Source organism: Lemur catta, chromosome 6 (genome assembly GCF_020740605.2).
Source record: "Lemur catta isolate mLemCat1 chromosome 6, mLemCat1.pri, whole genome shotgun sequence".
Classification (NCBI taxonomy): Eukaryota; Metazoa; Chordata; class Mammalia; order Primates; family Lemuridae; genus Lemur; species Lemur catta.
Window position 1 is genome coordinate 9,591,058 of NC_059133.1, and position 15,764 is coordinate 9,606,821.

General features: G+C 47.1%; 1 protein-coding gene across 3 annotated transcripts; it reads left to right on the plus strand.

The window, feature by feature from the left end:
* Positions 1–1,814: 1,814 nt before the first annotated feature.
* On the plus strand, positions 1,815–14,725 carry ANKRD54 (ankyrin repeat domain 54). Of its 3 annotated transcripts, XM_045552905.1 has the most exons (9): positions 1,832–2,344; positions 4,132–4,179; positions 9,134–9,232; positions 11,456–11,527; positions 12,054–12,101; positions 12,179–12,303; positions 12,825–12,932; positions 13,306–13,376; positions 14,703–14,725. In XM_045552905.1, the coding sequence occupies exons 1-9, from the start codon at positions 2,020–2,022 to the stop codon at positions 14,704–14,706; spliced, it is 900 nt and encodes a 299-aa protein (XP_045408861.1). In that variant the 5' UTR covers positions 1,832–2,019; the 3' UTR covers positions 14,707–14,725. The 3 variants fall into 3 exon arrangements, with proteins under 3 accessions (XP_045408860.1, XP_045408861.1, XP_045408862.1); XM_045552904.1 differs by lacking the exon at positions 14,703–14,725 and having other exon boundaries at positions 1,815–2,344; positions 13,306–14,444; XM_045552906.1 differs by lacking the exons at positions 1,832–2,344; positions 14,703–14,725 and having other exon boundaries at positions 4,137–4,179; positions 9,139–9,232; positions 13,306–14,444.
* Positions 14,726–15,764: the final 1,039 nt, after the last annotated feature.

A 15,764-nucleotide genomic window follows, 5' to 3' on the forward strand; every position in this document is an offset into this window, starting at 1 on the left:
CTCCATGTATTTATGGCTCCAAAGCTGATGATCTTAACTGCTGTGCTGTCTTTCATTCAATGAATCTATCGTCAGTCACATACCTACAATGTACTGATGCTGTTTGCTGAGCCAGGAATTATGGTGGAACACAACTTCATAGATCCAAGTTCCAGTCTAAAACCCTCAGTCTGAGGTTAACTGGCTCCACACTCAACCCACATCTGATTCTTCCCAATGCAATATAATAAGTGGTTCTTGCCACACAGAGAAGGTCGGGCTATGTGATTTATACTCAACAATGTTGATTTAAAAATTAGAAGTAAAATTAATAACCACCTTTAGATGTCTAGGGATGTTGTTCAAATTCAAAGGTTTCTGATCCAAACATCTTGCTAGAACAGATGTTTTTAAGACCAGATCCACTGATAGTAAGAAGAAAATAGTTAAAAAAGATAATTGGGCCCAAATCATCAAGAGTCTTGATGTGAACAGAATTGTGCTTTAGGCAGCATATACACCTTGGATTCTACAGAGAGAAACTAGAGGGGTATAGACTATTTTGGAGCTTTTTACCACAAAAAGAAGAGGAATTGTACAAGGGTACAGAGCTAGAGAGTTGAAGTTATTTTAGGGTGCATACAGCAGGAGTCAGTTCAGGTGTAAATACCCAGATTTCAATTAGACTCTCTGGAACCAGTTTCTGGCAGTCTTTTCACTTAAGAAAGTAGTATGGTGGAGACCTTTAGCCTCAGATAGATCTGGGTTCAAATCCCAGTTCTTCAACTCTCTAGCTGTGTACCCTTGTACAATTCACATAACATCTCAGAGCCTCAATTTCCTGATCTGCAAAAGAGGGTATAATAATATCTACTTGTTAAGGCTCTTGTGAGGGAGAAATAAATGATGTAATGTATATTAAGCACTTGATAAATGGTACATGTTCAATGTTTGTTTATTTCCTCTGTTTCCTTCTAGCTACAAGTGGAGTTGGCATATGTCCTTAGCCACCATGGGGCAGAGGACAGTTCAAATAAACAGCATTTTTCACCATACTGTACAATGATAACCCTGACAGTGCTGTTCTTCCAGCACTGCAAAGTCTGGAAGTGATTTTCCAACTATCAAAAAGATTACATTTTAACTGGGTTGGTTAGAGGATTTATATATGGGAAGAAGTTTTGCCTGGACACAAGAACTGGTCCCATGAGAGGTGGGCAATCATGAACAGGTCTAATATCTCTCTGCTTTCCATTTCTCATCTATTAATATAATATAGGGATGGTCCTTCTTGTCTACTTTATAGAAGTGTTCGTGGAGTACGGGGTTGTGAGAATTCTTACAAAATAGTGCACCCGCCTGGCATAGTCACCTAGCTCAGTGACCGGCTGTCACATTGAATTGCTGCTCTGATGTAAATCTATTGCACTGGAAGCTGTTATTGCACAGTTTATAGTGATATCTTCAAACTTTAACATATTTTCCTACATACATTATACGTTTGTGGAAAGTTCATTTTTTGCGTTCATCGATTTAAAACATATTTATATCTATCTTTACGTATAGTGTGACTTCACTTTCCTTTGTGAGTGGCTGCAGATCATCTTAACATGATTGGCTAAAGCATCTGCCCGTTATCTTTCATGAGGCGGGGGCGGGAAGGAGGAAAGAAAAAAAAAATGAGTGTCGTGAATTCAGCTGTTTTATTGGCTCCGGTAGCGGCGTACGGAGAGGGACGTGGGCACTTCAAATTTTTGATTGGTTCTTATGTCCGCCAGTCTCGCTGCTGGACGCGCTGTCCAATTCTCTTGCTTGTACCATGCGCTCCCTCCCCCATTGGCTGTGGGGGTTTAGGCTGGGAGGGTCGTCATTGGTCCGGCACGCTCCAGCCGTCCGAACCCGCCCCCGCTCGGTTGCCGTGGTTGCAGGCCCGGCCCGCCCGCTCCCTGGCTGACAGCAAGACTTAGAGCGGAGGGAAGTGGGCCGGTTGGTCGGTCGGGAACGAGGCTCTGGCGGCCTGGCCCGCGCGGAGCCGTTGCCATGGCAGCCGCCGCCGGGGACGCGGACGACGAGCCTCGCTCGGGCCGCTCGAGCTCCGATGGCGAGTGCGCGGTGGCGCCAGAGCCGCTGACGGGCGCCGAGGGCCTCTTCTCCTTCGCCGACTTCGGGTCTGCGCTGGGCGGCGGTGCGGGCCTCCCGGGCCGGGCGTCCGGCGGGGCCCAGTCCCCGCTGCGCTACCTCCACGTCCTGTGGCAGCAGGACGCGGAGCCGCGCGATGAGCTGCGCTGTAAGATCCCCGCTGGCCGGCTGAGGCGCGCCGCCAGGCCCCACCGCCGGCTCGGGCCCACGGGCAAGGAGGTGCACGGTGAGGAGCGGGAGCGGCGCGGCGGAGGCCGAGGGAGGCGGGGCTGGCCCTGGCCGCCGCTAGTGGCGGGGCCACCTGGGCGAGTGACAGGGCCTCTGAGAATCGGCCTGACCTCCCGCCAGCCCTCAGTCTGGAGTCTTCCGACGTCTGAGCTAAGGAGTCCAGAAGGTCTCCTTTCAATGATAATAATTATTGTTATAGTTGCAAAGAACTATAACATTTTTTAAAGTCTTCCTGCTCAGAGCCTGTCTCCCTAGACTTTTCTCAGTTGGTAACATCAGAATAGAAACTTTTCATCACTCTGGCTGTTTATTAAAAGGTAATAAATGGAGTACTGGCGGACACTTTTATTATCACAGAGAAGGAAGAGTCTGTAGCCAAGTTGCAGTAACATGTTGAAATGCACAAACTTGGATTGGACTCCTCTACCACATTTAGGCCTTAGGAAAACTATAGGCCCTAATTAGCCTTAGTTTTCTCATCTGTAAAATGAGTACAATACCTCCCTTACAAGAACAAGTTAACTAAGGTAATGAACATGTTGGTTGATACATGATCATTTGTAATCCTCATAAGAACTCTTTGAAATACAGAAATTGTTCCCATTTTACTGACAGGGAAACTGAGGCTCAGAGAAATTTACTTACTTCACGTCACATGGGAAGTGGCTGTGCTGGTATTAGAACCCAGGTCAGCCAGATTGAAACTCCTGCTCTGGTACTCTGCCATATTGTTTTTGGCATTTTATGGATGACATGGAAAGTGAAGCTCTGAAAGACTGAAAATGGGGACTTTTAGGGTCCCATCTAGGCCTGTCTATGACTCTACCCATATCTTAGTGGTGCTGGAAATACTAAATGAGAATTTGGAAGTGCCATATAGACCATAAAGTGCTATATGAACATAAGGAATTGTTATGTATCTGAGTTAAAATTTTTGACCATTTCTCTGATGACAAAGGCATTGCTTTCTATTAGCATCCAATATAGAGGTTGTGTCATTGGAGGGGGAAAAAGTTTGTTTAGAAATTACCTAATTTGGCCAGGTGCAGTGGCTCTCACCTCTAATCCTAGCATTTTGAGAGGCCGAGGCAGGAGGATCATCGCATGAGGCCAGGAGTTTGAGGCCAGTCTGAGCAAGAGCGAGACCCTGACTCTACAAAAAATAGAAAAATGAGCTGGACATGGTACTGCACACCTGTAGTCCCAGCTGCTCGGGAGGCTGATGCAGGAGGATCACTTGAGCCCAGGAATTCAAGGTTGCAGTGAGCTGTGATCATGCCACTGCATTCTAGTAGGGGTGACTGAGCTAGACCCTGCCTCAAAAAAAAAAAAAATTACCAAATTTAGGTAGTCATTTGGGAATGACCTGTTTTGAAGGAGAATATAAGATTAACCAGCTCACAAACAACATCCATGAAAATCATCTCATTTGTCTTTGTAACAGCTTAGGGCTGGCATGACAACTCAACCTTGCTTTGCAGATGATAGACCTGAGGCCCAAGGCAGTTAACTGGCTTGCTCAAGGTCACCTGGCTACTACAAGTGGCAGAGACAAGATCTGGCTCCAAAAGCCTCGAAGGATTTGCTAGAGAATGTGGACTTTGCACTAGTTATACCTCATTTCAAGTTTATCCTTGTTCCCAGGGTAGTATCTCTCATATCCTGGCACCTTTCTTTTCCCTTAGATGCTATTGTGGCTGAAGGGTGGGTTAACTAGGAAGCCATCCACTTACTGTTTCATCATGACTATTTTTTTTAAACTGGCATCTCTTACTCTCTCTACAGCTCTGAAGAGGCTGAGGGACTCAGCCAATGCCAATGATGTGGAAACAGGTGAGTGTGCACAGTGGGTCCAGCTCCAGGGACCCATGGGCTGGTTGGGGAAGGAATAAGCCAGGTAACCAATATGTGAAAAGACAGTCTACCAGCTCACTCCTTTAGAGCAAGTGCACTGTATTTATTGTCTGACTTTGCAGTCATTTTGCACAAGAAAAGTCTGGCCTAGACATTCACTCTCCCCATGGTCCCCTGTCAACCTGAACTTCCTGATGTTATAGCATTTAGCACCCTGTGGACTCCTTGATGGTGGGGAGCGTGTATGCTTTTATATTCCCACACAGCCCCCAAAAAGAGTTGGTGCTCATTTTGGAACTTTTGATTAATAGAAGCAAACACTCACTTTAACTGCCAGGTGATGATCTGCACAGGGCCATCACCCTCAGCTGCTCAGTGAGACTTTGTGGTAGTTAGGTCAAGTGGCTTTGAAACTTGTGTAGTTGACAGAGCATCTGAAAGGGGCTCCTAGTAGGACACTATTCTATCTGGTTTTTTGTTGTTGCTTTCCAACATGCACTAGCTGACAGGGCGGTAGCAACATCAAAGGTACAAGGAAAATATATAGGATAAAACATTAAATTTTATTCCCTGACTTAATTCTTCCTGTGAATCAGGGTAAAGTAGTGTATTAGTTTTCTTTGGCTGTTTTAACAAATTACCCCAACCTTAGTGGCCTAAACAACACAAATTTATTACTGTACAGTTCTATAGGTCAGCAGTCTCACTCACCAGGCTAAAATGTAGGTGTTGTCAGGGCTGCACTTCTTTCTGGAGGCTCTAGGGGAGAATCTGTTTTCCTTGCCTTTTCCAGCTTCCAGAGGCTTCCCATATTCCTTGGCTCATGGCTTCTTCCTTTGTCTTCAAAGCCAGCAACAGTGGGCTGAGTCCTTCTCAACTTGCCATCTCTCTGCTTCTGACAGCAGGAAAAGATTCTTTGATTTTAAGGACTCATGTAATTAGATTGGGCCTGGATAATCCATGATGATCTCCACATCTCAAGGTCCTTTTGTCCTTTTTTTTTTTTTTTTTTTTTTTTTTTGAGACAGAGTCTCGCTCTGTCACCCTGGCTAGAAGTACAGTGGTGTCATTGTAGCTCACAGCAACCTCAAACTCCTGGGGTCAAGCGATCCTCCTGCCTCAGCCTCCTGAGTAGCTGGGACTACAAAGACACTCCACCATGCTTGGCTAATTTCTCTATTTTTTTATAGAGACAGGGTCTTGCTCTTGCTTAGGCTGGCCTCAAACTCCTGAGCTCAAGCAGTCCTCCTGCTTCAGCCTCCCAGAGTGCTAGGATTACAGGCATCAGCCACTGTGCCTGGCTTCAAGGTCCTTAACCTTGCTCAAATCTGCAAAGTCCTTTTTGCCATTTAAAGCCTGGTTGGGCACAGGGGCTCACACTAATTTTGAAAATTAGGTAAATATACAAGAAAAACATCTATAATGTCAGCAAAGGAACTAATATCTGTTAATATTTTGGTGAATATCCTTCTAGTCCTTTTTCTTATGCATAGGAATTTTCTTTATAGACTTGCAAACTGCTGTATACACATTTTGTAGCCTGCATAATTTTTTTGTATATCGTAACATTTTCCATAGTCTTTGTAACCAGTTGATTTTTAAAAATGGAAACATCATTTTACTATTTATAGAATAAATATAATACATGGCTGTATGATTCTTTAAAAGCTCACAAGGTTGAAAGCAAAAATCACTTTATAATTCCATTCTCCAATTATAACCACAATTTAATTTTTATTTATTTATTTATTTATTTTTTTGAGACAGAGGCTCGCTCTATTGCCCAGGCTAGAGTGCCGTGGCATCAGCCTCACTCACAGCAACCTCAGACTCCTGGGCTCCAGTGATCCTACTGCCTCAGCCTCCCGAATAGCTGGGACTACAGGCATGTGCCACCATGCCCGGCTAATTTTTTCTATATATTTTTAGCTGTCCAGATCATTTCTTTCTAGTTTTAGTAGAGACGGGATCTCGCTCTTGCTCAGGCTGGTCTCAAACTCCTGACCTCAAGTGATCCTCCCGCCTCAGCCTCCCAGAGTGCTAGGATTACAGGCGTGAGCCACCACTCCCAGCCTAATTTATTTTTTTAAAGAGAAGATCTCACTATGTTGTCCATGTTGGAGTGCAGTGGCTATTCACAAGTGTAATTATAGTGCATTACAGCCTTGAACTCTTGGACTCCAGTGATTTTCCTGCCTCAGCCTCCCCAGTAGCTGGGACTACAGGTACGTGCCACGGCACCACAGTTTTTAGTAGATGCATACTATTTCTTCAGAGTGACAAAGCAAGAGTTAATTAGTCATATATTTGCACATTAGTCTTTCATTTTTAAGATTACTCCCAGGTATGGGATTATTACATCAAAGGGTATGTATATTTTGATGGCTCCTGATAGAGGTTGCTAAAGTGCTTTCTAAAAAGACTATAACTGCATAAATTATTAATATAAAAATAGAACTGGCTATTTTAGCTTTATTTTATCTCTTTGATACTGTCTCTCTTTTGGTGAATGTCTTCATGAACACTGAGATGACCTGAAGCTCTTATTTTTCCTTCATTCTCATCAACTTTTTCTTGCCACTTTGTTTATTCAACCAATCAGGAATATTCATTAAGTACAGTATTACTTTCAGAACACTGTGCTTGGTACCAATGTTATAAACAAAATAAAAACCCTACAATATAGTTAGAGAGGAAGAATATAAAGTGATACCATTTCCAAAACAAAAAAATGAAAAAAACTGAAGTTACGGGTTTAGTTGGAAAGGTGTAAGTTCTGGAGTCAGAGAAAACTGGGTTTATATCCCAGCTTTGCTTCCTGTTATCTGGGTAAATGTAGCTTAGGTCCTTTATAATCTCTCTGGGTCTGAGTCTTCTGGTCTATAAAATGGATGTAATACCTTGCTGAGTCATTGAGAGCTTAGCATTCAGGTACCTGATACCTGGCTGGTGTTCAGTGTACAGTGACAATTACTACTCTAAAATAGCACAGGATGTTAACATTAATATTAGAGTAGCAGGCTAAACAGGGCACTAAGGAGGTGTGAAAGAGGGAAGGGCTGACTCACCTGGAGGAGATGGGAAGGATTCCTGGAGAGGAAGCTATGTGGACTTCATCTGGAAGGACTCAAGTCCTTGATAGGTTTTCTGGGGAGAAGAGACTAAAACGTTGTTTGCTCTAAAATGGCATTTGGCAGCAATTTTCTATATTTCAGCTGGACCATGTACATTAGTACAAAATGCCTCACATTTTATATAGTGCCTCCCTACTTTTCAAAGCAGGAATTTCATATCCATTATTTTCATCACAGCAGCTCTGAAAATTAGCAGGGCAGAGATTATTTCCATTTGCTGATGAACTGGGACCCAAATCCAGGCCTTCATACTCCCAATCCAGCTCTTTCCACTGACCCATGCTGTTAGCAGTGTACTTTTTTATTCTTTTTTTTCTCTCTGACTGTAATTTCAAGTGACCTATCTTCAAGTTCAGACATTCATTCTTCTGCTTGATGAAGTCTGCTGTTGAAGCTGTCTGTTATATTTGTTATGTTATTCATCAAATCTTTCAACTGCAGGGTTTATTTGCTGCTTTTTTATGATTTCTATCTCTTTGTTGAATTTCTTGGTCATTTCACGAATTATTTTCCTGATTTTGTTGAATTTTCCATCTATATTTTCCTCTGTCTTTCTGAGTTTCCTTAAGATCATTATTTTGCATTCCTTTTCTGGCAATTTGTTGATTTCCTTTTCAATAGGATCTGTTACTAGAGAGTTACGATATTCTTTTCTGGGTGTCATATTTCTTTGCTTTTTCGTGTTACTTGTGTCCCTGCAATGATGTCTGTGCATCTGGTGGGATGATTTCCTCTTCCAAACTTTCTAGAGTGCCTTTCATAGGAAAAGACTTTCACCTGCAGTTGGGTTTTAGTGTGCCAGTTAGCAAGGGTGTGGTGACTCTGTTTCTGGATAGGTGCAGTGGAATAATCTTTATGCAGCTTCTTCAATTGCATTTAACATCAGCAATAACTGTGAGCACCTCAGTGGCATAGGCTATAGAAGTTTGTGGAAGCATAGGTTGTTAATGTCCTTGGTGTCAAGGGCTTTTGGGGTTCTCCTATTCTCATTTTCCCCACAATGGAGAGACTTAGCCAAGGGGATCCCACTTGGTGTCAGGGCTGACATAGCCTACAAGCAGCTACAGTGATGCTGGGTTCCAGGTGCAAGTGCTCAGACTGGCTATTGGGCCAGGGTTGTAGTCTAAGGGTCTTGCAAAGCTATTGTAGCACCTGGGTCTTGGGGAACAGGTTTGCTCTCTGTGGTTGAGTTGGATGTAGGTTGTCCATTGAGCCAGGATCTGTGACTCTGAGGCACTCCCTAGCAATTTGGGCACAAGGGGTCAGGTTGTAAATGTGAGTCTACCCATGGGGGGCAGGGCACAGCACTGGCCTCCTTTCTTTTTTACTTAGCTTAACCTGGGACTAAGTCTGTGTGGCTCCAGTACCTGTGCCCTGTCCACTCTAAAAGGCTGCTTCTGGGAGCAAAGTTAGTATTGGCCAATAGCTTGGGCAGCTATGTCCAGCTGGAATGGATGTATAGCCAAGATGAGGTAGAGGGATGGGGCCACAGTTTGTGCTGGGGATTTCTGTGACTCTATAAATCCTGACCCTAAGGGCCAAGAGCCTCCTACAACATTCTATTCCTAGACATGTTTGAGCTCCCAGCATCCATTGCCCTTGCTTGTGCACTCAGGAGAACAAGTCCCTTCTTGTGGCAGTCCCCCTGGGATCAGTATCCATGAAGGGTTGCTTTCCCATGCATTATTGATATCTTGTCTGGAGGGACCCCTGTGCATCCCTGTCCAGCCCTCAGAGACTGTAACTTAGCTAACATTGCTGCTTTCTCCTCCTCCCTCCCTCCGTCTTGGTGGTGTCAGTGCAGCAGCTGCTGGAAGATGGTGCGGATCCCTGTGCAGCTGACGACAAGGGCCGCACAGCTCTACATTTTGCCTCTTGCAATGGCAATGACCAGATTGGTGAGTTCTAGGGGGGAGGAGGGAGCAGAGCCAGGCAAGTAGCATCTCTCCACAGCTGCTGTCTGCATAGCCTGGGGATGCCCAGTTGTACTGGATATAAGGAAGACATGGCACCATAGTGCCTTGCTTTTCTCTCTCCCTTAGCCTGTGGAGCTGGCACTGCCAGCCCAGGGAAGGGATATGCCTGGGGAAAGAATATGATTGACTCTAAGGGTGAAGGGAGGTCTCCAATCAGGAGACCACTGGAGGAGAGAGAGGGCCCAGGCCCTGGAGACATTCAGGGAACATTTACTCAGTGCTGGCCACATCAGCAGGGCTGCTCTTTCCTAGGAGTCTTTTTTTTTTTAATTGTGGTATAGCTTCCAAATAATGAACTATGGTGAACTATGTATGTGTATACACTGGTATAACGGCTACCAGATCAAGATATAGAACATTTTCAGCACCCCAGAACCCTCATCCCTGCCCAGTCCTTCCATCTGGACCTTGTTCACCATGGACTAGTTTTGCCTATTTTTGAATTTCACACAAATGGAAGCACAAATTTGTGTATACTCTTTCACTCAAAATTATATCCATGAGATTCATCCATGATTGTTGCATGTATCCTGCAGTCATCCCTTGGTATCCCAGGGGGATTGGTTCCAGGACCCCACTTGAATATCTAACTCTGTGGATACTCAGGTCCCTTAAAGTTGGCCCTCCATGTCTTGGGGTTCTGAGTCTAGGGTTGACTAAATCTGTGGATGCAGAAACCACAGATGGGTGGAGGAGGGAAGATTGTAGTTTGTTCTTTCTTCTGCCGGTTAGTATTTCATTGTGATATACCCCAGTTTATCCATTCTACTGTTGATAGACATTCATGTTGTTTCCAGCTTTTAGCTATTATGAATAAAACTGCTGTGAATATTCTCATATGTGTGATTTAGTGGCTATAAGCACTCATCTATGTGGAGTGTAAACCTAGGAGTGGATTTTTGGGTCACTAGAGTATGCATATATTTAGCTTTAATAGGTACTATCAAACTGTTTCCCAAAATGGATATACTAATATACAGTCCTACTCCTGCCAGCAATGTAAGAGAGTTCTGTATTTTGCCACATCCTTTCCAGTGCTTGGAATTGTTTCTTTTTAATTTTTAGCAATTCTGGTATAGTGATATCTCCTTGTGGTTTAATTTGCATTTCTCCGATGGCCAATGATGTTGAGCACCTCTTCATGTATTTATTGGCCATTTGGTGTTTTTTTTTTTGAGACAGGGTCTTGCTCTGTAGCCCAGGCTGGAGTGCAGTGGCATTATCATAGCTCACTGCAACCTCAAACATCTGGGCTCAAGTGATCCTCCTACCTCAGCCTCCTGAGTAGCTAGGACTATAGGTGTGTGCCACCACACCCAGCTAATTTTTCCATTTTTTGCAGAGACAGGGTCTCACTATGTTGCTCAGGCTGATCTTGAATTCCTGGTCTCAAGGATCCTCCCACTCTGCTTCCCAGAGTGCTAGGATTACAGGCATCAGCCACCATGCCCAGCTGACGAACACAAGTTCTTAATTTAATAAATCCAATTTATCAATATTTTTATGGTTATATTTTTGTGACTTATTAAATCTTTGCATATCCTAGTTTCATTTTCTTCTAGAAGCCTAACTGTTTTAGTTTTCCCATTTAGGTCCATGATCCCTCTCAAATTAGTTTTTGTATATGGCATGAGACTCAGTCTGGCCTCTCTGTGTGATGTGCTGGACCCAGGTTACCTGCCTGCGCATCCATCTGGGTAGTTGGTAAACCCTGGTGATACCACGGCCCACCTCTGAGGTGGCCTAGAGACTGTCAAGGAGGGAAACAGTCTCTGTCACAGAGCTCAGCGTCATCTATTGGCCTAATTCCTGCTATAGCACTTGGCTGTGGGAAGAGCAGAAAATGCCTTGAAAGCCTTCACTAGTAGCTACTGCTGTTGGAAGGACTTTCCTTAACCCTTAAAATCCCAGTCCCACAACACCTGCCTAGGCCAAGATGGCCTTCTGGATTCCTCAGCTCCTGGCCCTCAGAGTCTGACACATAAACCTGAGTGAGTGAATTAATTAAGTGAATGGAACAACATAGGGGACCATGTTTGCATTTTGTGTTCTACGCTTTGAGTGGGCTTCTCTAGCTTGGTTATGGGTGCACACTCGAGTCTATGGAAGCCTCTGACAGTTCTTCTCTGGTTTTCCTATTTCCAGTGCAGCTGCTTCTGGACCACGGGGCTGATCCCAACCAGCGAGATGGGCTGGGAAATACGCCACTGCACCTGGGTAAGTGCCTCAAAAGTCACCAAGGCGACTTTTCTGCAGCCTAGGCAGGCTCCTTCGATGGAGAGCCTGGGGTCCTGTAGGCTCCCAGCAGTATCTCCCAGTGTCTGAAGAGATCTTGAGCCCCCAGAGCTGCACTCCCCGCCCACCTGTGTCCCATGGACTTTATGGTCACTCAGCAGCTGGCTGTGCCCTTGGCAGAGCTGTTTAGCAACCTAGACTGGCTCAGCAGCACCGCTGCTAGGAGAGGTGTCATATGAGAGCTTTGACAGGTTCCAATTCTGCCACTGACTCACACCGTGGCTTATAGTGAGGCAGGTCCCATCTCTAGGCCTCAGTTTAACCAGCTGTACAGGGAGGGCATTGGGTTTGATTGCTGACTCCTGTCAGGTGCTGCTTTGGTGGTACCTTTTCAGGAGGCATAACTTGGCATAGGCACAGTCGGACACACAGCCCTGCTCTCTCTAGTGGCCACACAGAGCCAGGCCTGATGGCCCTGGATTCTTAAGTCTCTGTTCTTCTTCCTCAGCGGCCTGCACCAACCATGTTCCTGTCATCACCACACTGCTACGAGGAGGTATGTGGTTCCTTCCCCGTCTCCCTCCTCTCTCTCACCCTCATCCCCAGCATGCTCACCTCTGCCTGTACCCACAGGGGCCCGTGTAGATGCCCTGGACCGAGCTGGCCGCACGCCCCTGCACCTGGCCAAGTCCAAGCTGAACATCCTGCAGGAGGGCCACTCCCAGTGCCTGGAGGCTGTGCAGCTAGAGGTGAAGCAGGTGAGTAGCCCTCCTAGGCTGAGCCCATGGCACTAAGCAAGCACTGGACAGAGCAGCCCTGACCACAGACACACCTGCCTCTAGCCCCAGGACTCTTGGGTTGTTTCACACCACCCGATTTGGTACCTGCTCCACTATGCCCCCCCCTTTTTTTATAAAGAGACCATATCTTACTCTGTCACCAAAGCTGGAATGCAGTATCGTGATCATAGCTGTAGCCTCAAACTCCTGGGCTCAAGTGATCCTCCCACCTCAGCCTCCTGAGTAGCTGAGACTACAGATGCACACCACCATGTCCAGCTAATTTTTAAAATTTTTTGTAGAGACGGAGTCTCACTATGTTGCCCAGGCTGGTCTTGAACCCTTGACCTCAAGTGATCCTCCCGCTTTGGCCTCCCAAAGTGCTTGGATTACAGGCGTAAGCCACCATGCCTGGCCCAGTGTGCCTCTTGGCAGCAGATCAGGCCTCTCTGTGCCTCCTAGCTGGAACCCACACAGCTCAGTTGATCCTGTTGTTCCAGATCATCCATATGCTGAGGGAGTACCTGGAGCGCCTAGGGCGGCATGAACAGAAGGAACGGCTGGATGACCTCTGCACCCGCCTCCAGATGACAAGCACCAAAGAGCAGGTGAGCCACAGTCACAGATCAGACCCAGAGCCTAGCAGGAGCCTCAGGGCCAATCCATCTCTGCTCCAATGCAGCCAGACATTTGTATTAGGAGGTTGGGACTGTGTGTTGCAGCCCATTGTGGTTCCCAATACCTCTGTCCACTTCCTTTGAAGCTGTCAGTGGCTAATGTGTGCTGATGGCCCTGCCCTCTGGGGCAGCCCAAGACCACCTGGTGTCAAGGATTAAACCTTGGTCAGCTGTTCCATAGTCAGAGAGAAGCCACCACCTGCCCTGGGAGAAGAGACAATGCCTGTGTTCTATGCCTGTAGTAGTGGGGAGGAGATCTGGGGGCCCTGGCACCCTGTAACAGAGCCTCGGTTTCATCCTACAGGTGGATGAAGTGACTGACCTCCTGGCCAGCTTCACCTCCCTCAGTTTGCAGATGCAGAGCATGGAGAAGAGGTAGCAAGAGAGGCTCCCTGCCTTCCTGCTCTGCCACCGCCCCCCTGCCCCCACTGCTCTCATTACAAAGAAAAAGCCCAATGTTTGGGACTTTGGAGCTATACTTGTCTGGTGAGGACCTTGCCCTCATTCCCAGATGCTGTGGGACAAAGATGTTCTCCCCACAACCTCAAAGCCACTGCCAACCATGATCATCATCTCTGGGCTGGGACCATAGCCCCCAGCTTCTTCCTCCGGTTCCTGCAGCACTAGGCCAGCTTCTGCAGCCACACTTCAGCCCCGGCTGACCTGCACTGTCCTAGCAGGCCTCACTGCCCCATGGCCTCCATGGCACCCTCCCTGGGACCCAGACCCTTCTCTGTATTCCTTCCTAGTCCTGGGCTTGTCGCAGTCAGCAGGTGTGGGCTTAGGCAGGCAACCTCTGGCCCAGGGGACTGCCGTGGGGGCCTTGTGGCTGACCCTGTACCTCTCACCAGCACTTAGATTTAGCCTTTCAAGGAGGCACTGCAGTGGGTTTCTCTGGTTATAAGGAGAGGGTTGGTAAAGCCTAGACCTTAAAAATACAAGGCTAGGAAGTACCCCAAAGCAAAAACACCAACCCTTTTTCTCCCAATCACTGAAACCCCAGGAGGGTGTAATAGGTGTGCAGCCTAGCGCAGTAGGCTGTTAGTGCCCCCAGATGTCCATGTCCCATCCCAGGAACCTGTGAACATTACCCTACATGGCAAAAGGGGCTTTGCAGATGCGATTACATTAAGGATCTTTGGCCAGGGAGAGGATCCTGGATTACCCAGCGGGGCCTGATGTATCCCAGGGATCCTTACAAGGGCGAAGCAGGAGCTGAGAGAGGAGTGGGAGAGACAGTGATGGAAGCAAGCAGTTGGATTCAGTCCAGGAGGGCTCACAAGCCAAGGAGTGCAGGCCACCTCCAGAAGCAAGGAAGTGGATTTTCCCCTCAGAACCTCCAGAAGGAACCAGCTCTGCTGACACCTTCACTTTAGCTCAATGAGACTGATTTTAGAATTCAGGCCTCCAAAACTGCAAGGGAATAAATTTGTGTTGTTTTAAGCCACTAAGTTTGTGGTATTTGTTGCAGCAAAAATGGGAAACTAATGTGGTAGTGAAGGCTCAAAACTCACCGAAAGGAAGGTTTTCCGGCCTCTCCATAGTGCCCCACCCCAGCCTGCAGGAGCAGACATCTGTCGTGGGCCACAGACACGCAAAAGGAAGCCCCTCATGGTAGGGGCCTGCCATGAAGGGAAACCCAGGGGAAGGCACCACTGGGCCTGCTCCTCCACCAGGGCTCTGACTACAGTTTTTTTCTAGGTGATCGGTCCATGTCCTGTCTGGCCCTGTCCCACTTTCCCTCTCACCAAATTGGAATGCCTGGCTCCTTTTCAGAGGAGGAGAGCTTGTCCCCACATTCCATCTCAGTATGGATCTGCATTGAACTCATGGAACCCGGCCACTCCTCAGACTGTGGGGGACAAAAGGGTCTCTGTGTGGGTCTGACTAGAGGACCTGCCGGCACCCCACCAGGTCAGCAGGGCTGGGGAAGGGAAAGTGTTGTGGTAGCCTCAAGACCAAAGAGAAGGCTGGGTATGGTGGCTTGTGCCTTTAATCCTAGCATTTGGGAGGCCAAGGCGGGAGGATTGCTTCTGAGGCCAGGAGTTCAAGACCAGCCTGAGGCCGGGCGCAGGGGCTCACGCCTGTAATCCTAGCACTCTGGGAGGCCGAGGCAGGTGGATCATTTGAGCTCAGGAGTTCGAGACCAGCCTGAGCAAGAGCAAGACCCCGTCTCTACTAAACATAGAAAGAAATTATATGGACAGCTAAAATAAATATAGAAAAATTATCTGGGCATGGTGGCACATGCCTGTAGTCCCAGCTACTCGGGAGGCTGAGGCAGGAGGATTGCTGGAGCCCAGGAGTTTGAGGTTGCTGTGAGCTAGGCTGACGCCACAGCACTCTAGACCGGGCAGCAGAGTGAGACTCTGTCTCAAAAAAAAAAAAAAAAAAAAGACCAGCCTGAGTAAGAGCAAGACTGCGTCTCTACAAAAAATAGAAAAATTATCTGGGCATGGTAGTGCATGCCTGTAGTCCCAGCTACTGGGAAGGCTGAGGCAGGAGGATCACTGGAACCCAGGAGTCTAAGGTTGCAGTGAGCTATGATGATACCACTACACTCTAGCCTCTAGCCCAGGTGACAGAGCGAGACCCTGTCTCAAAAAAAAAAAAAGACCAAAGAGAGAGGAGCAGGAAAGGACTCCCATGGAACTCAGGCGCTGCCCGAGTGAGGTGAGGGACTGCACCCAAGGGAGGTAAGGAGGGACAGAGTTGCTGTTCATGGGGTGACTTTTCTCCCTGGGGCTGGGACAGGGCAGGGGC

Coding starts and splice junctions, on each gene's coding strand:
- ANKRD54 (XM_045552904.1), top strand. CDS start 2,020: ATGGCAGCCGCCGCCGGGGACGCGGACGACGAGCCTCGCTCGGGCCGC. Junction 4,180..9,133: donor TGCCAATGATGTGGAAACAG/GTGAGTGTGCAC, acceptor TGGTGGTGTCAG/TGCAGCAGCTGCTGGAAGAT. Junction 12,102..12,178: donor CACCACACTGCTACGAGGAG/GTATGTGGTTCC, acceptor CTGTACCCACAG/GGGCCCGTGTAGATGCCCTG.